The sequence below is a fragment of the Magnolia sinica genome, chromosome 7, assembly GCF_029962835.1.
Source record: "Magnolia sinica isolate HGM2019 chromosome 7, MsV1, whole genome shotgun sequence".
In the NCBI taxonomy this organism is placed as follows: Eukaryota; Viridiplantae; Streptophyta; class Magnoliopsida; order Magnoliales; family Magnoliaceae; genus Magnolia; species Magnolia sinica.
This window is the reverse complement of record NC_080579.1, coordinates 79,330,905-79,356,565: the sequence shown is the minus strand read 5'-3', so window position 1 is coordinate 79,356,565 and position 25,661 is coordinate 79,330,905. Positions and strand designations below refer to the sequence as shown.

General features: G+C 41.8%; 1 protein-coding gene across 6 annotated transcripts in view; it reads left to right on the top strand.

Annotated features, from left to right (window-relative positions):
* Positions 1-24,487, top strand: part of LOC131251490 (uncharacterized) — an 84,505-nt gene extending 60,018 nt beyond the window's left edge. For 3 of the 6 annotated variants that reach the window (XM_058252238.1, XM_058252235.1, XM_058252240.1), the window contains 5 exons: positions 13,157-13,264; positions 13,594-13,685; positions 13,792-13,945; positions 23,369-23,913; positions 24,223-24,487. In XM_058252238.1, the coding sequence (XP_058108221.1) occupies positions 13,157-13,264; positions 13,594-13,685; positions 13,792-13,945; positions 23,369-23,650 (636 nt within the window). In that variant the 3' untranslated portion in view covers positions 23,651-23,913; positions 24,223-24,487. Of the gene's footprint in view, positions 1-13,156; positions 13,265-13,593; positions 13,686-13,787; positions 13,946-23,368; positions 24,156-24,222 lie in introns of those variants that run through there. The other 3 variants (XM_058252236.1, XM_058252237.1, XM_058252239.1) reach the window with 3 other exon arrangements.
* The last annotated feature ends 1,174 nt before the right edge of the window (positions 24,488-25,661 follow it).

Genomic DNA, 25,661 nt, shown 5'->3' with positions numbered 1-25,661 from the left:
ATAGAGTTATAGACAGATTTGAGAAGCACCTTGCTTCCTGGAAATGCAAGTATCTTTCAATAGGCAGCCGGCTCACAATGATCAAAGCAGTATTGTCCGGTTTGCCTCTCTATCACATGTCTTTATTCAAATGCCCACAACTCATTATAGACAGGCTCGAAAGAATTAGAAGGGATTTTCTGTGGTTTGGCAAGGGCGATAGGAAGAACTTTCACTTGGTGGATTGGAAAACCGTGTGTTTGCATACTAGAGATGGTGGGGCAGGCGTCAGAAATCTGAAGTTAATGAACATGGCTCTTCTCGGTAAATGGACTTGGAGACTTGGGACAAAATTTGCCTCTCTGTGGAACTGTTTGGTTAAATGCGAATATGGTAAGTCTGTCGGAGGTTGGTGAACTAGAAATTCCTCCACCTACAGAGCTTCAGTGATCTGGGAGGGCATGCTAGATATGAAGCAGGAGGTGTTAAATGGGATTCGGTTCTCGGTCGGCAAGGGAGAGAACATTTTGTTCTGGAACCACTTGTGGATCGGAAGTGTTCCTCTTAAAGATTCCTTTCCGTCCATATTCAGGCTAGCCCCTGATCGAAACATCTCGGTGGCTGACTCAGTTTTGGTCTCCGACTCCAACGTCACCTGGAATATTCACTGCTGCAGAAACCTCCACGATCGCGAGATAGAGCAGTTAGCGGGGCTCCTCTCCCTCATCAGCAGCCCCCCTATTGATCATCAGGCCCTCGACAACCCTATTTGGTCTCCCGACAAGAAGGGCATGTTCACGGTGAAGTCTCTTTACAGTCTCCTATACAGGAATTCAGTTCCCCCCTCAGGTTCTAGGCTGGACTATTTGTGGAAGGTCAGAATCCCCCCCAAGTTTGTGGTTTTCAGTTGGCTAGTTAGCATCAGAAAGGTGTTGACAATTGATAATTTGCGGAAAAGAGGTATGTGCATCCCCAACATTTGCCTTTGTTGCATGGAAGATGCAGAATCAGTCAATCATCTCTTCATTCACTATCCGCTCATCCAGCAGATCCGGCCGGTCTTTTTTCCTAGTTTAACATGTCTTGGGTTCACCCTTCCTCTTCAGATTCCCTGGTTGCTTCTTGGCAAGGAACCGATCTCGTTAAGCAAGGTAAAGTCCTTTGGAGAATGGCCTTAGTCATTGCGTGGTGGACGGTTTGGGAAGAAAGGAATGGGAGGTGTTTCAAAGGGGAATCCCATGCAGTGGGCCATCTGATCAAGAGGATCCATTTTCTCGTTGTTGAATGGGCTGCGGTAGTGTTGCCTAGCAGTTATTGTAATTCCTTATTTTTTTCCGTGTTCGTAGGTGGCCTGTCTCGCTATCTTAGCGGGCTGTGCTCCCCTTTTGTTTTGTTTTTTCTCATTTGCTCTGTATCCCCGCCGTTATTATATAATATATTGTCACTTCTCAAAAAAAAAAAGAAAAAGCAACGGAGTTGGGCATATTTCCTTTGAATGTAGGCAATGACAAATCAATTTAGTTGGTAGCTTCAAAGCAGTCATGAAGGAATGGTTAGTTGACGATGAGGGTGAGATCACAAAGGGAATGCATGATGTGGATTATGATATTGATGGTGGGGACGACAAAATATATGGTGATTGTCCAGAGACATTGGTGATTCGGAAGGCACTTAAAGAACAATACTATCCGCGTTTATGCTAGATTCATTGATTTAAGAAAGGGGGTGAAGTCTAACTTCATGTGATTAGTTCCCTTTTCTATTTGATTGAAGTATAGCAATGAAGTATGGTGAGACGTGGTCCTTATGGATGCATTTAACATTCTGTTGGGAGACCATGGCTGAGGGTAGAGCTGTACATGAGCCAAGCTGAATCGAGTTTGACCCAAGTTTGGTTTAGCTTGTTTATGTGACACCCCTTGTTCTAGCTTTACACGGGCTGAGCTTCGAGGCTATCCTTACTATTTGAGCTTTGTTTGGTCCAGATTATACGAGCTTGAGCTTGGCTTGGTTTAGTCCAAATATCCAGGCCAAGTCAAGCTGAATTGAGCCAAGTTTGAACATGAAATACTTTGTGTGGGTCAACCGTAATGTTTATTCACCATCCAAACCGCTGATAATGTCACACAGACGTGGATAAAGGTGATTGGCCATGAAATACTCTGTGAGGGCCACCAAAGTTTTGGATCAAGCTGATATTGACACTATGATGATTTCAGTGGCGGTCGTTCAATGATCAATGTGTCATATGGTATGGCCCACATGATATTTGAATCTACTTCATTTTTTGGCCTATGCCATAAAATGAGCTAGAAAAATGGATGGGCGGTGTGGATATGCATCACATACATTGAGGTGGACCCCACCACAGGAAAACAGTATTGATCCGAAACTTCTATCCCCCAACAAGTTTGGATAATGTGTTGTGCTTTACCGTAAAATTAGTTGGAAATTTTGATGGACGGCTAGATAAAATATATATATCATGGTGGCCACAAAGCTTTGACATCAGCTACGTGGTGGGTGTTGAGGTTACTAGCCAATGCGAATCCTGCTTTAGCATATTGAGTAAACTTTGTGGGCCCACCGTCATGTATATGTATTATCCACGTCTTCCATCTATTTTTACATATCAGTTTAGGACATGATCCAAAATTGAATCACATCCAAAGCTCAAGTGGACCAAACCACATGAAACAGTTTGTATTCATGTAGATGTATTATGTATTACGGTGGAGTGGATTACTTGAGAGTAGAGCTATACACGAGTTGAGTTAGCTCGGTCAGCTCGCTCGATTCGACTTGGTAAAGCTTGATTCGCCTCGGCTCGAAATTGGATTCAGATCGAGTCGAGCTGGTTTTTGGAGGTCGAAAAAATTTCGAGCCGAGTTTGAGTTTGCTCGAGCTCGCTCGACTCGGATCGAACCTCAACTCCAACTGACTCAGATCGAATCAATTCGGTGACTCGGTTATTTTGATATGGATGCTACTCGGCAAGTGCGATGAGGACATCGTGCACACGCACACCCGCACACCACCACCCCTACGCACGTACGTACGCAGAAGGAGAACGCCACCATCGATCTGGCTCGATGACGATGTCCACAGAGGGCCTCCTAGCTAGAAGACAAGTTGTGGTTCAGAAAAGTGGGCCCGATAGTCAAGAAAAGCCCATCATGGGATCTCATGATTGTGGCCCACTAGTCGGATTGATTTCTCTCATGATTGTGGCCCACTCGTTGGATTGATTTCATATTTTAGGTTTTGTTTATTGTTATTATGTAGAACATTGTGAACGCTTTAGATTTATCTGTTTGGTTTTTATTTTAGTTTACTTCATCGCCAAGTAATAGGTTGCGCACATGGTGCGAGTTTGGGAGCATAGGATTTTCCCTATAAATAGGCACCCCTTGTAGTTCTTTTCATTGATTGAAGTTAATAAAAAAATTTCTGCTTTATTTTTCTGCTCTCTTCGTGAGTTGTGGAAGAATTCAAAAGTAGGTGCGAAGCCCTCCCTTTTCGAAGGGCTAACTACCGTGGTGCGAAGCCACATCGATCTCAATTCACCCCCATCTTCCATCATCTTTTTTTTCTATCTTCCCCCACCATCCACACTTCGAATTTGTCCTTTTGTTGCATCAGATTTCTTCATTACAGCAGGTTTCCAGATTTCGGCCCGCAGGCGAGCTGAAACTTCGGCGGAGCACCACGCACAAACCGTACATCGGATCGAGCTGAGATTTGGGGGTTTTGGAGTCCATCCCTGGTCGACCAGGGCCAAGGTGGCCTTTTTCTGAATAGTGGGCCCCACACACGTGCGGCCGGGATCACACGCACGTCCGTCTGGGCCGTTATTGCTGTCCACACGCGGGATCATCTTTTGGCTCAGGTTTTTATCCTCTTTTATCCTCTCATAGCCGTTTTTCATGAATCCTAATCTTAGGTTACATGATCCCTAATTGATTTGCCCATTTTTATCACCTTAGGGTTCCTTGAATTGAAATTAGGGAATCCCTTGGATTAGAAACTAATTTTTATGCATGAGTAGTTGATTTTATTTCCCTTTGACATCGTTTGGTTTATAATTTTTATTGGTCCAGTCCTAGCCTGTGTCGGCTTGGACCCGCATAGATTCCCCTTTTTAATTGAATGTTTGGATTTTCATGTGGGACGTGGAATTTGTCTGATTGTTTCTGAATTGGTAGGATCTAAGCCTGAAATCTTGCATATCATATTTAATTTTCCATGTCCTGCATCAAATTTGGTATCAGAGCCTAGGGTTCTTGTAGGGGAATTCACCACATATTTAGGGTTTAGTTTGTTTGAGTCCTTCATGCATTCAGTCCATCATATATAGCTGAATTTTAGTAACAGTGTGTAGTTTCCTTCATATAGAGTCTCGTAGGGTCATTTAGTTTTTAGACGCATATAATTGTCATAGAAGGTCCTTAGGTTGAGCAAGTTAGTGTATGCCCACACGTACGGGTCGCGGTTTCGGTTTGCACCCCACACTAAACATGGAGCAACTACAAGAAACAGTGGCCAAGTTAGCCCAGCAAGTTGAGTCTTTGAATAAGCATTTGGAACAACACATAGATAAACGCCTCGAAGAAATAGAGGCCTCCTTCAGGGCAAACCCCACGATTGGGGAGGATGCCCAATCTCAGGCAGTTGGTCAGGAGGTTAGACCAAGGAATGGAGGCGGCCAAGGAGCTGGTCATGGGCGCGTACCTGTGCACCCACCCCGTGAGGGACATCATAATCAATATGACCTGGATGCACAACTCCTCAAGGGAGTTAGGGTAGATGCCCCTACTTTTGATGGCCACTTAGACCCTAAAGCTTTTTTAGATTGGTTGGCGGATATGGACCACTATTTTGAGTAGTATGATATGTCGGATGCTCGACAAGTCCGATTCACAAAGATGAAGCTTGTGGGTCAAGCAAAGAGGTTTTGGGCGACGGTTGAGCGAAAAAAAGAAAGAGCGAGAGAACTCCAAATAGTCTATTGGGGAGAAATGAAAGAAACGCTGAAAGAGAAGTACCTCCCTTTCTCTTATCGCATGCGGTTGATTGAGGAGTGGCAGTCTCTTCGACAGGGTTTCATGAGTGTTGTTGACTATATTGAGAAATTCGAAGAGTACTCGACCCACTGTGAGGTTGATGAGGACCCTGTACTCACCCTTGCTCGTTTTAAAATGGGCCTCCGTCCTGACATTAGGAGAGAATTGCTCGCCAAAGACATAGACACTATCGAACAGTTGTACCAAGTAGCGTTCGATGTCGAGCAATACCTTAAAGCATCTGTGGGAAGGCGATTTGACTTTCGCGAATCCGATACTAAGGCCAACCCCTCTGGGGTAGACCTAACACGGGATTCCAAAACAAACCTTCCCCTAATGTTCAGCCCAGACCTAAGGATGATAAGGGTAAAGAGATTGTCGGGTCTAGTTCACGTGGAAGTGGGGCCACTAGGTGTTTTAGGTGTCAGGGGTTTGGTCACTTTGCTCACCAGTGCGGCACGAGAGAGGGCACCAAAGTACTCCTTATTGATGGGCAAGTAGAAGTAGTGCCCCCAGAGAGTGATAGTGAGGAGGAAGAATATGAGCCAGTCGGAACCCCTAGTGATGAGGAAGAGGGAGCACAAGAGTCTGTGACCCTCGCAATTGTGCGTTGTGCCCTGGCTCAAGCCAAGAACATTGATGACTGGCGCCGCAACACGATCTTCTATACTAATGCAAAATGTGGGAAAAAAGCTGTAAGATGATCGTGGATAGTGGTAGTTGTGCCAACGTGGCATCGACTATCACTGTGAGTCGTTTGGGCTTGAAGCTGGAAGCCTATCCTCAGCCCTATAGAGTCTCCTGGGTTGATGAAACATCTATTCCAGTCTCGCACCGCTGTCTTGTCCCTATTCAGTTTGGATCTTATAAAGACAATTTGGTGTGATGTTGTTCCTATGGATGTGGGCCATGTCATTCTGGGTAGGCCGTGACTCTATGACAGGGATGTTACCATATTTGGTCGTTCAAATGTGTGTACATTCTGGTTTGAGGGCAAGAAGGTCAAGCTAAATCCTCTGCCACCCAAGAATACAACTGGAAAAGAGTTCACCACACAGAGTGGTGTGAGCGGCCCAAAAGAAGTGAAGGAGTCGAAGTCCAAGTTCAAACCGCTCCATATTTTGAATGCCAAAGACTTTGAGCGAGAGACGGAGGCGGACTCGATGATATACGCCCTTGTGGCTAGGGAGAGTGTACCAGAGACTAGCGTAGAGTTACCCACTGAGGCCATTCAGGTAGTACATGAGTTTCGTGATGTTTTTCCTGATGATTTACCGAATGAGCTTCTCCCTATGAGGGATATATAGCATGCCATTGATTTAATCCCTGGGGCAACTCTACCAAACCTCCCACATTACAGAATGAACCCGAAGGAGCACGCTGAGTTGAAGAGGCAGATTGATGAACTCCTAGAGAAGGGTTTCATTCGAGAGAGCATGAGTCCGTGTGCCGTGCCCGCCATTCTTATACCTAAGAAGGATGGCACATGGAGAATGTGTGTTGATAGTAGGGCCATCAACAAAATCACAATCAAGTATCGATTTCCCATACCGCGTCTTGATGACATGCTAGATATGATGGCTAATGCTACTATCTTCTCAAAAATCGACCTCAAAAGTGGGTATCACCAAATCCGTATACGCCCTGGTGATGAGTGGAAGACGGCCTTCAAGACGAAGGATGGGCTATATGAGTGGCTAGTTATGTCTTTTGGGTTAACTAATGCCCCAAGCACTTTTATGCGTGTGATGACCCAAGTGTTGAGACCCTTCATGGGGAAGTTCCTGGTCGTATACTTTGATAATATTTTGATTTATAGCATGACTAAGGAGCAACACCTCAACCATTTGAGGCAGGTTTGTGGGATCCTTAGGGCCGAGAAGTTGTACGCCAACCTAAAGAAGTGCGCGTTCTTGTCTATTAGTGTGATCTTCTTAGGTTTTATTGTGTCAGCTGAGGGCGTATCGGCGGATCCCGAGAAGGTCAAGGCCATCGTTAATTGGCCTGAACCCCGCAATATTCATGAGGTGCGCAGCTTTCATGGCTTAGACACTTTTTATAGGCGGTTCATTCGAGGCTTCAGTTCCATTGTGGCTCCCATCACGGATTGCATAAAAAAGGGAGAGTTTCAATGGACAAAGGCCACCTCGAAGGCCTTCAAGGAGATAAAGGTCAAGATGACCGAAGCTCCAGTCACGCGACTTCCAGATTTTTCAAAAGCTTTTGAAGTCGCATGTGTCGCGTCAGGAGTCGGCATAGGAGTACTTAACCAGGAAGGGCACCCTATCGCCTTTTTTTAGTGAGAAACTGAATGAGGCGAAACAAAGATATTCCACCTATGATAAGGAATTTTACGCGGTAGTGCAATCATTACGCCATTGGCGACATTACCTGTTACCGTAAGAATTCGTCTTATTCTCAGATCATGAGGCCTTAAGATACTTGAACTCTCAAAAGAAATTAAGCCCCAGGCACGCTAAGTGGGTTCAATTCCTTCAAGAGTACATTTTTGTGCTTAAGTACAAGGCCGGTGTAGAGAATAAGCCTGCCGACGCGTTGAGTCGTCGAGTCGCATTACTCAACTCCATGAACGTTGAAGTTATGGGCCTTGAGCGCATCAAAGAAGAGTATTCTGAGTGTCCAGATTTTGGGGTTGTGTATATGTCTTTATTAGAGAGTCCGTCAGGAGCTAACAGTGAGTATTTGATTTTGGATGGATATTTGTTTAGGAGTGACCGCTTGTGCATACCACGCACCTCCCTTCGCGATTTTCTTGTCTGAGAGTTACATTCAGGGGGGGTTGCAGGTCATTTCGGTCGTGACAAGACCATTGCCCTAGTGGAAGATAGATTTCATTGGCCAAGCCTCAAGCGAGACGTAGCCAAAATTATAGGGCAATGCCGTACTTGTCAACTGGCAAAGCGGAGGAAACAGAATACAAGATTATATACACCTTTGCCAGTCCCATTCATCCCTTGGCAGGACATCAGTATGGACTTCATGCTTGGACTTCCCAAGACTATTTGAAAGCATGACTCCATATTCGTTGTCGTGGACCGTTTCTCTAAAATGGCCCACTTCATTCCTTGTTCTAAGACCTCCGACATCTCTCATGTTGCCAAGCTGTTCTTTAGTGAGGTTGTCAAATTGCATGGGTTACCAAAAACTATAGTGTCTGACTGTGACGTGAGATTCATGAGTTACTTTTGGAAGACACTATGGCACATGATGAATACTAGGCTCCAGTTTTCTTCTGCCTACCACCCTCAGACCGATGGCCAGACTGAGGTGGTTAATAGGAGCCTAGGGAGTTTACTTCGATGTTTAGTGGGGGGAGCATACCAGGACATGGGACGCCGTACTACCCATAGCCGAGTTTGCATACAATAGTTCTGTCAATAGGTCCACAGGTCTAAGTCCTTTTGAAGTCGTTATTGGTTATAAGCCTAGGAAACCTATTGATCTTATCCCCATGTCATTGTCTCATAGGCCATCAGAGTCTGCAGAGTCTTTTGCGCATCACATACATTCATTGCATCAAGAAATCAGGCGAAAGATCACTACTAGTAATGAGCATTACAAATTTTCTGCAGACCTACATAGACGTTTCAAAGAGTTCAATATTGGGGACTCTGTGATGGTCCGTATCAGGCCCGAGCGGTACCCTCCAGGGGCCGTTCGTAAGTTACATGCGCGTAGCGCTAGGCCCTTCAAAATTATAAAGCGAAACGGTCTCAATGTGTATGAGGTAGATCTTCCACCTTCCATGGGAATTAGTTCCACATTCAATGTGGAGGATCTAGTTGCTTTTCAGGGACCCACTGATACATTGTCCGGCCCTTCGCCCACCCATCCTGATGTCCCAACCTTACCCTTTGATCCATGGCCTCTTCCCGACCTTTCATCCTAGCCTCTGCCTCCCATACCTAGCCTTCACACACCCAGAGAGGAAATAGAGGATATCCTGGACCATGAGATAATTTTCACGTCGGATGGCAGATTTCAGAAATACCTAGTTAAATGGAAGTCACGCCCAGCTTCGGATAGCGCGTGGCTCACTGAGGAGGAGCTTCAGAGACTTGATCCTGACATCCTAGAGCGGTTCAGGAGTTTTATTTCGCCAGTGGCGAAATCTTCGCAGCCGGAGAGAGTTGATGAGGACATCGTGCACACGCACGCCCGCACACCACCACCCCTACGCACGTACATACGTAGAAGGAGGACGCCACCATTGATCTGGCTCGATGACGACGTCCAGGGAGGGCCTTCTAGCTAGAAAACAAGTTTTGGTTCAGAAAAGTGGGCCCGATAGTCAAGAAAAGCCCATCATGGGATCTCATGATTTTGACCCACTTGTCGGATTGATTTCTCTCATGATTGTGACCCACTCGTCGGATTGATTTCATATTTTAGGTTTTGCTTATTGTTATTATTTAAAACATTGTGAATGCTTTAGATTTATCTGTTTGATTTTTATTTTAGTTTACTTCATCGCCAAGTAATAGGTTGCGCACATGGTGCGAGTTTGTGAGCATAGGATTTTTCCTATAAATAGGCACCCCTTGTAGTTCTTTTCATTGATTGAAGTTAATAAAAAAATTCCTGCTTTATTTTTCTGCTCTCTTCGTGAGTTGTGGAAGAATTCAAAAGTGGGTGCGAAGCCCTCCCTTTTCGAATGGCTAACTACCGTGGTGCGAAGCCACATCGATCTCAATTCACCCCCATCTTCCATCATCTTTTTTTTCCATCTTCCCCCACCATCCACACTTCGAATTTGTCCTTTTGTTGCATCAGATTTCTTCATTACAGCAGGTTTCCAGATTTCGGCCCGCAAGCGAGCTGAAACTTCGGCGGAGCACCACATACAAACCGTACATCGGATCGAGCTGAGATTTGGGGGTTTTGGAGTCCATCCCTGGCCGACCAGGGCCAAGGTGGCCTTTTTCTGAATAGTGGGCCCCACACACGTGCGGCCGGGATCACACGCACGTCCGTCTGGGCCATTATTGCTGTCCACACACGGGATCATCTTTTGGCTCAGGTTTTTATCTTCTTTTATCCTCTCATAGCCGTTTTTCATGAATCCTAACCATAGGTTACATGATCCCTAATTGATTTGCCCATTTTTATCACCTTAGGGTTCCTTGAATTGAAATTAGGGAATCCCTTGGATTAGAAACTGATTTTTATGCATGAGTAGTTGATTTTATTTCCCTTTGACATCGTTTGGTTTATAATTTTTATTGGTCCAGTCCTAGCCTGTGTCGGCTTGGACCCGCATAGATTCCCCTTTTTAATTGGATGTTTGGATTTTCATGTGGGACGTAAAATTTGTCTGATTGTTTCTGAATTGGTAGGATCTAAGCCTGAAATCTTGCATATCATATTTAATTTTCCATGTCCTGCATCAAAGTGTTTGATGAAATGACTCAATGAAGTGTTGGCGAGGAAGGAATGGATATGCCAGGTGTTTGATGAAACACATGTAAAAATGTTGTACTGTTTTGGATTTTTTGAGAAATTGAAGATGCATTTTACGTGTTTGAGAAAATGCCGCACATGCTCAAACTTAGCTCGAGTTGGCCCGAACTGCTGACCAAACTCAGCCGAGCTGGCCAGACAGGCTCGAGGACCGAGCCGAGCCGAGTTCGAGCTGAGGTTAGCTACTGGCCGAGTTGAGCTGTGCCAAGCTCGACTCGGTTCAACTCATGTACAACTCTACGTGAGAGCAGAGCCAGTTGGGAGTGGGGGGCAATTCAAAGAACATACATGGAGGTTTATTGAGGAAAGCACGACTAGGGCACCAATGTAATAAAGTAGGGGAGAATTGGTAGATTAAATGATTCACCATCACGTCAGGTCTTCCATGTCTTCGTCTATGAGTGGACCTTTCCCCATTATAAAGAAGGTAGACAGGGATACTCACAATTTCAACTACCCACTTGGGTGAAGATCGACCCTGGACCCTGTCTTCCATTTAAGTTGCTTGAAGCTGTATCATGAAAGAGATGGAACACCTGATGTAAGGCTTGTAAAAGCAGGCACGGAGATGATAGACTTCTTTTGATAAGGAGGTGGAATATGTACTAGCCACCTGCACGATGAGTAGGTGTGGTGTCCCAACGTATGCAAATACTTGGTAAGTGAAGAGGACTGCCCAAGAACAATGACAACTGAGAGAGGGCCGACACATTGTGATAATTTGAAGAGCAGATATGGAAGTTCATTGATGAAGGCACAATGAGGGATTCAATGCAATATGTGGGGGAGAATTGTTAAAGATAGAGGATGTCATCATGTACTTAGCTATAGCAAGGCATGTACATGGTGGAACAGTGTAAAAGGTTTAACATAGGTTCGATCCTTATAGTAGTGTGTAGAGATTTTGTAGCTATACGAGACCTAGAAGGTTCCTGGATAGGTGACATAAAGAAGCTTTGTAGCTAGATATGTAGAATAATCGAGGAATCCAACCAACCTGTTGCAAAGTGCAACTCTTTCAGTATAGAGTTGAGTTGTATTGCTGAAACCAGTATGGCTTTGTTCTAAACTAGAACAGCAGAAGAATGAACCAGCAAATACTAAAAAATCATTTAAAACTTTTCAAAATCATGAAAGAATCTGGAACATAAAAAATCAGATCTCTCTCTCTCTCTCTCTCTCTCTCTCTCTCCATGCACTGAGGGAGTTGCCTTTTTTCACTCTCCACATTTTCCAAATGAATAGATTTAAATATATATTTATTTTATCCCTTCTCCCTCCACCTCTTTTATGTGAAATGCTTTTTATTCTCTGTTTAGAATAATCTGTATTGTATTGGCCATTACAACTGTATTGTACCCGTTTTGTATCTGAGTCTCTTGATTCTTGTTATTAAGCCTTCTTAGCTGCTGGATTATGGATTCCTCAACCCTGATGCACTGGGTGCTATATTATTTATTTTGATATTAGTGGGAAAAACAATCCAAAGTGCATGCTAGATTAGCTTAAAAGACTGATTATAATCGTTATAAAAAATGGCTGGTGCTTCTTTCATTACATAATGCAATGAAGCTGCAATAATTTCCTAGGAGCTCCAACAAAATCTTTGTTATGTTCACCTGGGTGCAATATCTGCTAATATTTCATGCTGCTGGTTGAACCTATTTTGAGAATGATTTATTTATTTATTTTAATAGGGATATTTACATGCAAATTTTTTTTTTTTTTAAAATCAAATTTTCTAGGTTTCATTTTAACTAAACGTTTTGTTGCATATCCTTCAAAACTAGTTATTGAATAAAAGCATGTTCATTTCTGTCCCATCTTTTAGGAACATTTACCTTCTGGTTGGCAACTCAACTACACTGACCAAGCTAACATGAGCTTCTCTCCAAGTTGCTTTGATCCAAACATCAGTTTTGAGTCCTTATTTCCTGATCTGGTGCTTATGACAAGAATTCTATATTTGCCAAAAACGTGTCCAGGAAGGAAATGGTGTTGGCCAGATGGGTCCAGGATGGGTATCTATGGTTCTGGTTTTGGTTTTACTCTTTTAGTTGGTACAAACGAGGGGAAGATCGACCTAAACATTCAAAGGATTAACTATAAACATGTAAATGGGTGGTAAAAATAGTGAAGTAGAAAGATTTCAGGAAGGCTCTGATTGATGGCCCTTTTTTCAGTTGAATGTGGACCTTTGTTGTATTCCTTCTCTCAACTGTCTCTTTGTTGACCACCAGTCAGAGGGTTAGAATTGCCTGTCTAGGAGAATTTTTGGGCATGGTCCATCCTTTTTGGGGCCCATCTGATCAATGGTCTTAATCACTGATTCTACGAATCATGGGCCCTACAAGCACAAAATAAGGGCTCATGAATGCTATATATATTATCAGGTTGATGATCATATAATTTCCTCATAACATTAACTAGTTTAGTGATAAAGGTTTCTTTAATTGGTTTAATTTATTTAGTTAAAATAAAATCAGTGACATTCATGAACACATGCCTATGGATGTCATTTTTATTTCTAGGATACCCGGGAAATATCTGTCATTTCTTTTCCTGTGTAGTCATTGATTTTCCTCATATAATGTTAAGTTTTAGTACTCATTATTTTATTTGGACCTTCTCAGTTATTTTCCCAACCCTCCCATCTATTAAAGTTTGCTCCTTTACGACGTGCAAAGGGATCAAGAGTCAGTTACTACTGCTTGGCCTGCCTAGTTTCCCTCATTGAGCAGGCGAGAAATTTCCTCGATCATCTTTCATTTTGTAATTTGGTATATCAGAAGAACTGTGGTTATTGACTTCTTCATGCTCATTCAATTTATATGAGTGGTTCAGTTGTTGTGACAACCATAGTTCTCAATTTTATGGCCTCCCATTGGCTGTTTACATGGGGCACACACCAAAACCTGGAGGTTCCCATCACTTATGAGGTGGATGCCATGCATTCCATCAATGGCAAGAGGGACTATAGCTTCTTGCGGACCGCAAATCTCTGTTCAATTTGCAAATACTAGTATTCCATGCATATTTAATAGATGCATTTTTTTTTTCCAATCTGCAGACCCGATATCTACAGTTCAGGAAGTGGCCTGTTGAATGGGGATGGTGTAGAGACCTTCAGTCTTTTATTTTTGTTTTTGAAAGGCATAACAGGTGAGGATCTTCCATTGAGATCGCTCTGCATGGAATTTAACTACATTTTACTTTGGGTGCTGTACTTGGATCCTGGACTTACGTTAAGAATTACACATGGAGGCAGAATAGTACTGGAGCGCCCAGAGTATGGGTATGCAACATATTTCTTTGAGCTTGTGGGTTCTTTGCCCATCGACTGGCAGATTAAGCGTTTGGTGACAACCATGAGGCTTACCAGCTTTAGCAGGACAACTCTCATTGAGAACAAAGCCTTGTTGGTAAGCGTTTACTTGCTGTGTGCGCGCGCGTGCTAATTTTAGTGGTTTTGGTTGGAAGTATGATGCTATTTCTTTAGCTGTTATGTATTTTCATGCTGCTGATTTGCTGTACTTGCATACAACCAATTGTGATAAACTGTATTCTCTGCCTAATATTCACTGTAGATAACCCAAATAACAGTTTAATTTGCAGCTGACAACTTGAGATGCCCTTTCCACTTTTGATCCACGGTGGTACATGGGCGAACTTGATCCATCTCGATTCATATGGAACTAATTGCAGCAGAAAACAATTCTACATGCTGGAATTTTGTTAGCCAAATCACCAAGAAATTTGCTAGAGAAGTCCACACAGGAAATAACGAGGACAGATAATCCTCCGTCGCAGATATGCTACTGTGATAAATAACACCTTCCCTCCCTTTATGCTCCCAGATGATTAGATGAAGCAACACATGCCAACATCAAGAGAAACCCACCTATTCTTTTATTCAGTAGTCGTGGTAAACTGCGAAATAAATGCACGGCTCTTTATAGACCATGAATACAAAAATGACCAATTAAATGTATTAGCCAAATAAGAACCATCATCATCAACCTCATCATCTAAGCCTTGTCCCATCTAATTAGGGGCGGTTATAGGAATCCTGTTCTGTCCTTTCATTCTATTTGGAATCTCATATTTTCAGGATTCAAGATGAAGGTTATCGCAAAAGTTTTATGCCAGCTGCCAACCTGACACAAGCCTCCTTTATCCGTTCTTGGGACTGCCAATGAGAGCACAAAAGTTCCACAGGTGCCATATAACAGTCTATTACATAAGTTGATTAAAATCAACAAGTTTAGCTAAATAGGAATCGTATTGGTTAATAATCCTTTCCTAAAATCTCTCTTGAGAATAGCAACTGGAAGGAGTCCAAACCTATCCCAAACCATGTGCACGGGGCTCCCTATGCATAACTGCATCCAAAATTTTGGTTATATGACTTGTACAAAGACAACATTATTTCTTAACTCTCCATAGTCCATACTAACCATCTTGCACTTTCCCCTGTAAAATAGGTATTTAACTATTTATACAACTGTATGGGTTGAAAGGACTTGGTTTGTTCAACTCATATGAAATAGGAAGTTATATGATTGTACATTTGCCTATAAAATGGGAATTTTCACCATTCGCATGATCACAGCTTGCTGGATATTGTATCTTAGCCATCAATTGGTAATGACTGCTTAATATTGAAGAATGAAGACACCTTCTGTCCACAACCATACAAGGTTTTGCTGCTGTACAGTTGTGTAAACGCATCAAAAGATGTCCACTGTTGCACGTAAAACTCCTAAGATGATAAAGAACTGACATCTCTAACCATCTCCTCTGGATCCCACTGGTCAATCAGACCATTGATTTGGGACGGATCTAAGACAAGACCAGGAATTTGATTCAGATCTTCTTATGGGGCCAATGTCGACCCTTGTTATGGTCCAGATCCTTGATCTGAACAATTATATAGTCCAGAAATTTGAGTTTGGACAGTCGGATCTTGGGTCAAGATTGTTGCATAGTTTCCGTCAGGGCCAGATATGCAGTCGGGTGGCCTGATACTATCGGCCAAACTGTGTCAACATCTGGGGTCCATCTGATGATGATGCATGGCCTGAATGCATCAATTCCAATCCCCCCCCCCCCCCCCCGGTGAACTAACTGCTATTGGTTCTACCTCATAGGGGTAGACAGGCATATGCTCACCCCAGCTATGTTAGCTGGATGATCCGTCAGGTCATTGCTGTAGTGTGTTTTCTTTGGCTTTGGTGGCATTAGTTCTCCTTGTCCGATTGGTCTCTCACGCATAGTATGATGCTGGGGATCACAGATTCTCTTCTTGTGCTCCCTCACAGGCTTTGGCAGGAGTTGAAGACAGGCCTTGCCGACGAATTGCATAGACTGTCCTCGGGTATCTGATTAGAGTTCATTGTCTGATCTTCTGCATTTTCTCACCATAATTGTTGCTGTCTTCTGTATAGCCATGAGCCTTTGCTCCAACTGATCCGATCATTGTTGAGGTGTGATTTACAAGTCTCCCTCAATTTTAACGCTATCCTTGTCAGAATTTGTTTGTCTCGACTGTCCATCCATTGATAGATGTTTCGCCTAATCTATTGGCCTTTTCTTTCACTGCATCCATTCTTAGGATTGGCTGACTGTTTCAGCCGACATGAAAGTTGATCCGCCTTTTGATCAGCTCGTGAATCCATCAATCAATTCAACGGTGAACGCATCTTGGATCTCAATTTTATATGACACCATACCGCGAGTGTTTATTCCATTTAAAATTGCTAGGTGAGACTGTCATTTTTGGCCATCCCGTAAAAACTGTGTGAAGTTGCTTCAAGTACCTTCAGCACTAGCATCTTCCTTATCAAGTTTTGCAGATGACAAATCATATAAAGGAGGATTCGTAAGTAATGATGAATCGAGAAACCTCGAATGGGATCTCTCTCGGTATCTCTTGGGGATCAAAGCATCCTTGTTGCCGATCTAATTGATCTTTTTCCCTTCCATCCCATAATTCTTTTTTCCTTTTATTTTTTTGGCCTTTCTCATCCCTCACGGGCTGAAAATCTTTTGAGAAATCTACGGTTTCTTTTCATTTTGTTGTGCTAGGCCTTTATAATGGTCCATGTGTGAGAAGGGGATGAAGTGTTCGTGATCATCCTCTCGTGTGAGGAATGTGCAGATATTTGGGCTGGTTATCTCTTCATGTTTGTTGTGCATACCATGTGAAGCATACGAGTTGGGTGTTTGTTGGTTGCGAAAGGCCAACCTACCTCTAAATTCCCATGAAAGAATGCTGTCTTCACATCGAGATGCTCCAATTCTAAATTGGATTCCGCTACCATTGCCAGTAGCACCCTGATTGAGGTATGTTTCATGACTGGAGAGAAGCTCATTGTAATCTACTTATTCTCTCTGTGAGTGCCTCTTTGCTACGAGCTGTGCCTTGTACTTTTTGTTCACTTTCTCTGTTAATACTTCTTTCTTCTTGAAGACCCAATTGCACCCTATAGCCCTTTAACCTTTTGGAAGTTCCACCAATTCCCGCGTTTGATTCCTATGTAGAGATTCCATCTCCTCAGCCATGGCCGACATCCACTTTTTGCCATCCTTTTTAGATTTTACCTCTTGAAAGGTGGATGGATTTCCACTCTCCGTGAACAATGAAAAAGAGACCATGTCCTCAAACTCGTACCGAACCGGGTCTCTAATGGTTCTTTTCTCCCTGTTCTTGGATATACTTTCCTGGGTATCTTGCTGATTATTTTGCTTAGTTTCTTGCTCCTGATGAATATCACCTTTAATAACTTGCTCAATTGGCTCCACCTACACCGACAATTTCTTGGTCTCACCATGATTTTTCGACTTCTTTGCAGCGTCCTTGTTGGCCTTCAACATTGATGCCTCATCGAAGATAACATCTTTGCTAATGATCACCTTCTGAGAGTTAGCATCCCAAAGCTTGTAGCCCTTAACACATTTCTCATACCTGATAAAGATGCACTTCCTAGAATTGGGATCTAACTTCGTCCTTTGTCCACTCTACACGTAGACATATGCTGGACACTCGAAAATCTTCATCCCTGAGTAATCGATGTCCTTGCGTCTCTAGACTTCCTTTGCAATCTTGGAGTCGAGCGTTGTAGATCGCGACCAATTTGCTATATAGTATGCCATGTTCACCGCTTCTGCCTAGAAACTTTTAGGTAGCCCCACATACAATCACATACTTCTCGCCCTCTCCAATAGAGTTTTATTCATCCTTATTGTCACCCTGTTCTGTTGTGGAGTCCCTAGAGTTGAGAAGTGCCTTGTGATGCCTTGTTCCTTGAAGAATTCCATGAACCCCGCATCTCTGTACTCCCTACCATTACTTGACCTGAGACACTGTACCTATCTCCCAGTTTGCTTCTCCACTTAACGCATTCTATTCCTTGAACTTGGCAAGCACCGCAGGCTTGTGTTTTAAGAACCAAACCCAAACCTTCCTTGAGAAATCGTCTATGAAACTCACGAAGTATCGTGCGCCTCCCTTAGACATTACTGTTATTGGCCCCCAGACATCGGAATGAATATAGAGCACTTTGCTGCTAGTGTGTGTAGCAGTCTTAAACCTTACCCTGCATTTACTTTCCACAAATGCAATGCTCATAGAAATCCACCTTGCGTGCTTTAACTCCCTTAAATGGTTTCCGTTTATGGAGTTCCATTATGTCCCTTTTGCTCATATTCCTAATTGTATATGCCACAGATTAGTGTCATTTGTGCTAGATTCTGCGTGTGAGGTGGCAGTGGCCTCACATATAACCATGTTCCCAACTAGCTTGTACATATTTTCTGTCTTATGTCCCTTCATTAACACCATTGCACCTATGGTGACCTTGATTATACCGCCCGTTGCAGTGAACGTGCAACCGTTCGTATCTAAAACCCTAAAGGATGTTAAGTTTTTCTTTAGATCCGGGACATGCCTAACATCACCTAAAGTTTGTATGACTCCATCAAACATCTTACTTTGGTGGTCCCTATTCCGATGGCCTTGCATGTTGCGTTATTCCCCATCAGAACACTTCCACTATCATAAGACTTGTAGGAATCGAACCAAGTCCTATTCGAGCACATATGATAAGAACATCCCGAATTTAGAATCCATGTGTCTGAGAGATGACTCGCACCTGAAGAGACTGAGAGGAGGTTTCCTTTTAAGTTCTCTTCCACCACTCTAGCTGATTCACTTGTGTTCCATTTTCCCCTGCTTTCTAGGTCATCCTTTTGTTTCTGGTAGTCTCTCTGGAAATGCCTCTTTATGCCATAATAGAAGCATCCGTCCTTTGTCTTCGATTTCGATATGGACTTTTTCTTGTTGTCAAATCGAGATCGCTCTGCGGAACTCCCATGTTCTTGACCCCCTTTTACGACTAACCTTTCCGCCTGAGTGTCCTCATTGCTCGACTTCTTCCTCATCTCATTAGAAAGAGAGCCGCAGTGATTTCTTCCAACTTCATTATATTCTTCCTATGCAACAGAGTAGTGATGAGATGGTTATACGATGTGGGAAGCGATGCTAGGAGTAGCACCACTTTGTCTTCTTCCTTGAACATCACTCCGAGCCTTAAAAACTCGCTACATACCTTTGTGAACGAGTTCATGTGCTTTAGGAGATCCGATCCTTCATCGGCAACTTGAAAAATTGTTTTTTCACGAACAACTTATTTGCGAGGGACTTCGCCATGTATAGGTCTTCTAGTTTCTTCCACATCTTCAGGGAAAATTCCTCATCCAGTATGTTGTACATGACTTCATCTGACAGACGTAAACGGACGATGCTCATAGCCTTCTTCCTGAGATCGCTCTAGTCATCATCCAACATCTTCTCCGGTTTAATCTCCAATAAGGCCTTGCTTAACCCTTGTGATACTAGAATGTCCTTAACATTCCGCTGACACAAACTGAAATTGTTCTTCTCATTTAATTTCTATATATCGAATTTCGACCTTGACATCTTTACTAAATAACCAAACGTCCTTAGACTTGACGCTCTGATACCACTTTGTTGATATTCTGAGCCCTTAACAAACCCAGATCAATCCTAGGTATTAGAAATTCGGATCGAATACCACTGTTAATCTGTGCACGTTGCGGAAGCACGTACAATGACGATAGAACAATTGAATAAAGTAGAATAACCAAACAATAAAGCAAGCAACCATAAACGTGAGATATTTTATGTGGAAAACCCTTGTGGAAAAATACCATAGCACAAAGAGACAAAGTTCAATTATAATCAAAACTTTAGAGTTCACACACTCACCTTCGATTATAGAAGCACCTAATCTTCCCTTGTGATGCCCAACCTCTTGAGAAAAACCCTTCCCAAGTCATTACAAGTGTTTAGAAACCCTCTCACATCACAAACGCTTGCCCTTAGAGATAAAACACTTGAATTAGAAGCCCTAACCTCGAATAGGACTTAAATAGCCCGATTTGTGCTAATCTGCGTGACATGCCTGGTGGGACCGGACCAACCTGATTGCACTTTTTGGTTGAACCGAAAATAGTCTCGGTGGAATTCTGTACAATAGATTGGCAAATTCCAAGGCATCCTACACAATAGTTCTTGATGACTGCGGGGGGTGTTGGAGGTACCCTAGCTTAGATCCAGAGATGAAGTAGATGTTGGAATGTGTTTCCGACAACGAAAAACGTACCCAAGTGAAGATCTGGAGGAGGCCGCGGACGTCCGGCCTCGAATCTGACGGCATTGGAGGTACCCTGGCTCAATGTCTTTTGTATCGTTATCGCGTAACGTATCACACCCTTGGAATACAAATACACATCATTTATTGCATGGGATGTATCGGTTGTATTGCTTAATGTATCGCTGTTGTTGGGAAATAGGGAAAACATTCGGAAATCGGTGGATTTTTTCAATGAAACTTTAGGGATTGTTAAAAAAGACACCAATATATACTTGTGAATCAAAACTTCATAAAAAACAAGTGCACATAATAGGTTTCCTTTGTATAGGGTCCTAATCCATGCACTATCTATGACTGAAATGATGCAAGAAGACATGTATGGTAACACATAGGAATGCTCACTTGCGCACCTTCTTACGTGAGCACCTATGAGCACCTTTGCACATGTGTCATGGGCACAGAATCTGAATGGTCCATGTGATGCGGCACCCCTTGAAACTCTATGGGCCCAATTTTCAGCCTGATCAAAAATTCTGGTGGGCCATAGCAACGAGAAATGCAAATCAAGGGAGGAAACCGTTTCCTTTTGCCATGGCCCACTAGAGTTTTGTATCAGGCTGAAAGTTGGGCTTGTGAGGTTTTAATGGGTGCCACATCATGTGGACTGTTCAGATTTTTTGCCCATGACACATGTGCAGAGGTGCGCACGGGTGCTCACGTAAGAAGGTGCACAGGTGAGCATTCCTCAGGTAACACAAGCAATACATTTAAAAGTAAAAGAAGTAGAAAACTAAAAATATACCCATGAATGATGTGTGGCGGTGGCTTAGACCCACAGAGCTGCACATACATTAGGAGTGGAATTTTGAAAAAAAAAAAATACTTTGAAATGAGAGCCAATTGACCGTTGATAAAAAAGTGGAATTAAAAAAAAAATTATTTTTGTATATTTTTTAATTTTTAAGTTAATTTAATTAGTTAATTAAAATTTTTTTTTTTTTCTAAAGAATCTCCAAATTGCCAAGAATTATTAGGTCAGAAAAATCTCCAAATTGGCAAGAATTATTAGATTAGGTTATGTACATGTTTGATTTCTTGTTTGGATAGTAAGTTTGCGACTGATTTGGGAGAAATTGAGAAATTTTCGTTTTTCTTCAAATTTTCGCAAATCGGCCCATCTGCCATAAATTTCAAAATCGAAGCTCCAAATCCATGACTTTTCATGTATAACATGAAGAATCATGGATTTCTAACAATTTGACATTGATATAACATGTTTTGACAACAAAAAAAGAGGGAAAAATAAAGAAAAAAGAAGGATCGAAATTTGAAAATGCTCACTAGATTGAAAATGCTTTAAATCGGCTTGGATTTTGATTCTTACTCAAAATTTGTGTTTTTCTTCGAACGATTCAAGAGAAAGGGTTGATATCCACAATGATCTAGTTAGGAAGTGGAGAGGAATCAAGAAAAGGAGATTTAGATTTTTTTTTTTTTCCTGAAGAGTCCTGTACTTTCCACGTTTTTGCGCCAATATCAATCGATATCGAGAACTTTATAAAAGAGACTGGTCACGATATCTGGCAATGTTTTGCGATATCTGCGATACTATGCAATACATTGCAATATCATGCGATACGAAGAATTTCAGATATTACCTTGGGGATTCGTATTGCCTAGGTGAGATACATGATATACAGAGGGATGTATAGGCCGACATCGTCAATGCTGAAAACATTGCCTTGGCTTAGATCCGGTGTCGGAAAAGGTTTTGGGACTTAATTCCAGCAATGTGTTGAATCTGGAACTCCTAGAGGTACTGAAATCCAGATCCGGTGTCAGCTGAGGAGCAGGATGCCAGGATCTTGAATTCCTATGTCTGCTGGTGGGCTTCGACTTGGCTGTTTCGAACTTCTGCTGTCTATGCTGATTCTAGATGACAAAACCGGTGGAGAAGACCCTTCAGGAAGATTTACTGAGCCATCTTTATTGGATCTGTAAGATGGTGATGGATAAAAAGCTATTTACCTTTCACCATCTTACAAACCTGGGAAAAAAGAGTAACAGAAAAGGTAGAGGACCTTCAAACTGATGTAGAGAACAGAGAATAAGAGAGGAGAACAGTTTAAGAACAGGAAAAAAAAGGAATGGATCAGATATGCTCTAATACTGTGTTGGGTCCTTACTCTTGCTCGGGTGGTGGACTCTCATGAGTTTCAACACCCGGTCAAGGGTTTGAGTACCTGTAGGTGGTGAAATTCCACTACGGCGTGAGTGTGTGCGCGTGTGTTAAAAAAAATAAAAAATGCTCTAATACTGTGTAAACTAGGAAGGAGAGAATGGGGATACTCAATCATATATCTCCCTTTACCCCATGCTTTATTTATAACCAAAGAGATTTACAAAGATAAACATCTGAAGAAGCTTGGATAAACACAGCTGCTTCCAAGAAACCCTGATAAACAGACCTATGACCAACTAAGATAATCCATAGGTATGGTACACTGCAGGTGTACGAATGAATGTGAAAATTACTATTCCAAATTGTGCACTGCAGGTGTACCCAATCTGTGTATTCTAACACTTGTAATTCAGTTTCGCTGCAAATCATTTTTGGTACTTCCATTACTTGATTAATTAGAATAATCCAAAATAAATAAATAAACCAATAAGAACTAAAAAAAAAAAACACTTCCACATGCTTTTTGACCAATACCTTGCTCTACTACAAAAGTAACGGAGTCTTAACTAACATGGTTTGGATGTACTACTCAATCGAATTGCAGTAACTAGTCAATAAACTGGAAATGACACCAAACTGTGATTACCTTACTATCAATATCAAGGGGTGTCACTACAAATTACAAACTCATTACTTTCAAGTTAGACTTGAAGGAATGCTATTACTGTTTGGGAGCTTCTAACTTTTTTTTAATAATGTTGTTAAATTCGTTCAATTATTCTTGATTGAATTGAATGTTTGCAAGCCAATTCGATTATGCATCCAAATATACACTTAGGTACTCAACTTGTGACTCACAAAGAACCAAATGGGTTCGAAGCTAAACTGCTGTATTCCTTGTCCTTTTATTTCTCAACTATGTCATCTTACCAAACCATCAGCTTCTCTTTTAAATATTGCATCTCATGCCCATGCATTGTTCTCAGGTGGGAGAAGATTTAACTGAGGGAGAAGCACGGGTGTTGGAGGAATATGGTTGGATACCAAATAGTGGGTTAGGAACAATGCTCAACTACTGTGACCGGGTTGTGCATGACAGGAAGAATGAGGGCAACATCTCAGATTGGAGGTGCAAAATTGGGAAGCTGCTAATGAATGGCCATGATGGTGGTTCCATTGTGTTGTTCAATCTCCCTAAGAAGGTTGTAGAATACAAGGGCAATCAAAGTCTGCAAATCAAGTTGGAGCTTGAGGCTGAGATCGTTTGACTGTAAACAGAAATGCATTGTACAGGCTTGGGCCACTGGATTACTCATCAGGGGCCACTGACAACATGATATGATATGCACGGCCTGATAGTTTGATGAAGCAGAAGTTTGAATGGTATAGATTATGTCTATGATTCTTGGTACATGCTGAAGCAGATTCATGTGAAGATGATCGAGGGTTCTCATTAAGGTCTGCGTGTGCGAGATCTGGGATGTTCATCATATGGGGTTTGACCATGAACACACCCCAACCCAAAAGTCAGGTTGGTCTAACATAGACCATTGGTTATTATTGTTTTTATCAACGTACATTTTTTTAAAAAAAAAAATTCATAAACCTGTTGCCTCACCTGGTGAGTGGGTCAACATTATTCTTAGGTCAGGCCATGTTCTCAGTGGGCCCCATCTTGCATACGGATGCCATGTTGGCACATATACTCTGAAAACCTAAGAGTCATCTTTGCTTGAATCCTTTAGCATTTCTAATGATTATCATTATTATTTATTGACTAATGTAATTGAATTTTATTCTTTATCACTTCCTAAGATTGTCGAATATTATCTGGTGTCAGGTTGTCACAGGCCAGTTCAGCAAAAAAAATTGAAGCTGTTAATAATGGATGGATCAAGATCAGGTGGTTGGTATCATTTCCATGTACGTAGTTCTGGTTGACCATTGAACAAAAACTAATTATGGCTATTTAGTTGTAAATTATTTTATTGTTGGTTAATTTCAAGTGTTTACATCCTCCCATCAGCTTAGATCGTGGTATCCACCGTCTCTTCTGTTAATTTTTCATTTACTTGGGTTATTAAGCAAAGAGGCATAATTGCTCAGGTTCCGCAAATAAACAGCTTGCTAGACACTTCTAAATCGGACATTCGCGCATAATCTGTTTATCTGGATCATTCATTGGCCAACAATCTAATGACCTTGACCATTTAATCAGGAGGATTAAAAATCGAAAATTGTGAATGCTTCACAATTAACATGAGAAAGTTCTCTGACTAGGGTGGTCCAATTAGTGTTAATTTGGGCCTTGGCCCGTCCATGATGAGTTATCTGGATTGCTTCACCATTGTGGTGTTTCTAGTGTGCCCTGAATATCACATTATCTCACTTTTGAAAATTGAGTTAAGAGGAGATAAATCATGGGCAGGTTGGCTCAGTTGAGGCAGTGTTGCGAAGTTCAGATTTAGGAATAATTTGGCAAGTAAACCTGAATTGGGAAAAATCACGAAAATTTTGGCTAAAAAATGAGACATTCCCCCCTAAAAAGTTTAGAAAGGAAATTTTGTCTTAGTTTGCAAGGCCTTTTCATTAACGCTGCATTTGGTTGACACAAATAGCATGAATTTCTATGATATTTCATGATTAATCAGTCTAATTTGGCGTGAAATTAGTGAAATATCGTGATGTTTGTTGCAACCAAACACATCCTAAACTAACAAATAATTAATGTATTATTTTGCACTAATTGCAAAAAATATCATGATATCTCAGACAAACTGCAATAACTAGTAATTTTTGGATTATTCAATTATTTGCCAATTGGGTCCACTCAATAGATCTTGGACATCGACACTGCCCTTTGCTTTTAGATGTGTCAATGGTCAAATCATTGATCTGGACTGTTCATTAGGTTTTTCTCACTTAACAAGGTCGTCATCATCATTATGATCACTACCATGATAACCTTATCCTAACTAATAGAGGTTGGCTATCATGATGAAAAATTCACTAATTAGAGATCTTTGCTACTTGATCAATGCTATACAAAGGTGGATGGTTTAGATTCAAGGTCCACTAATCAATATGAATAGCCCATTGGGTGGGGTTTACTTGAATATATATATATATATATATATATATATATATATATATATATATATATATATATATATTCCGGGCCATTTTGAGCAAATTACTGTTAAGCATCAAATTCCAACTTGGCTAATGTTGTGATGCAAGGTTTGCCTGTTATTTTTTCATAGAGAGATTGGTGTTTGC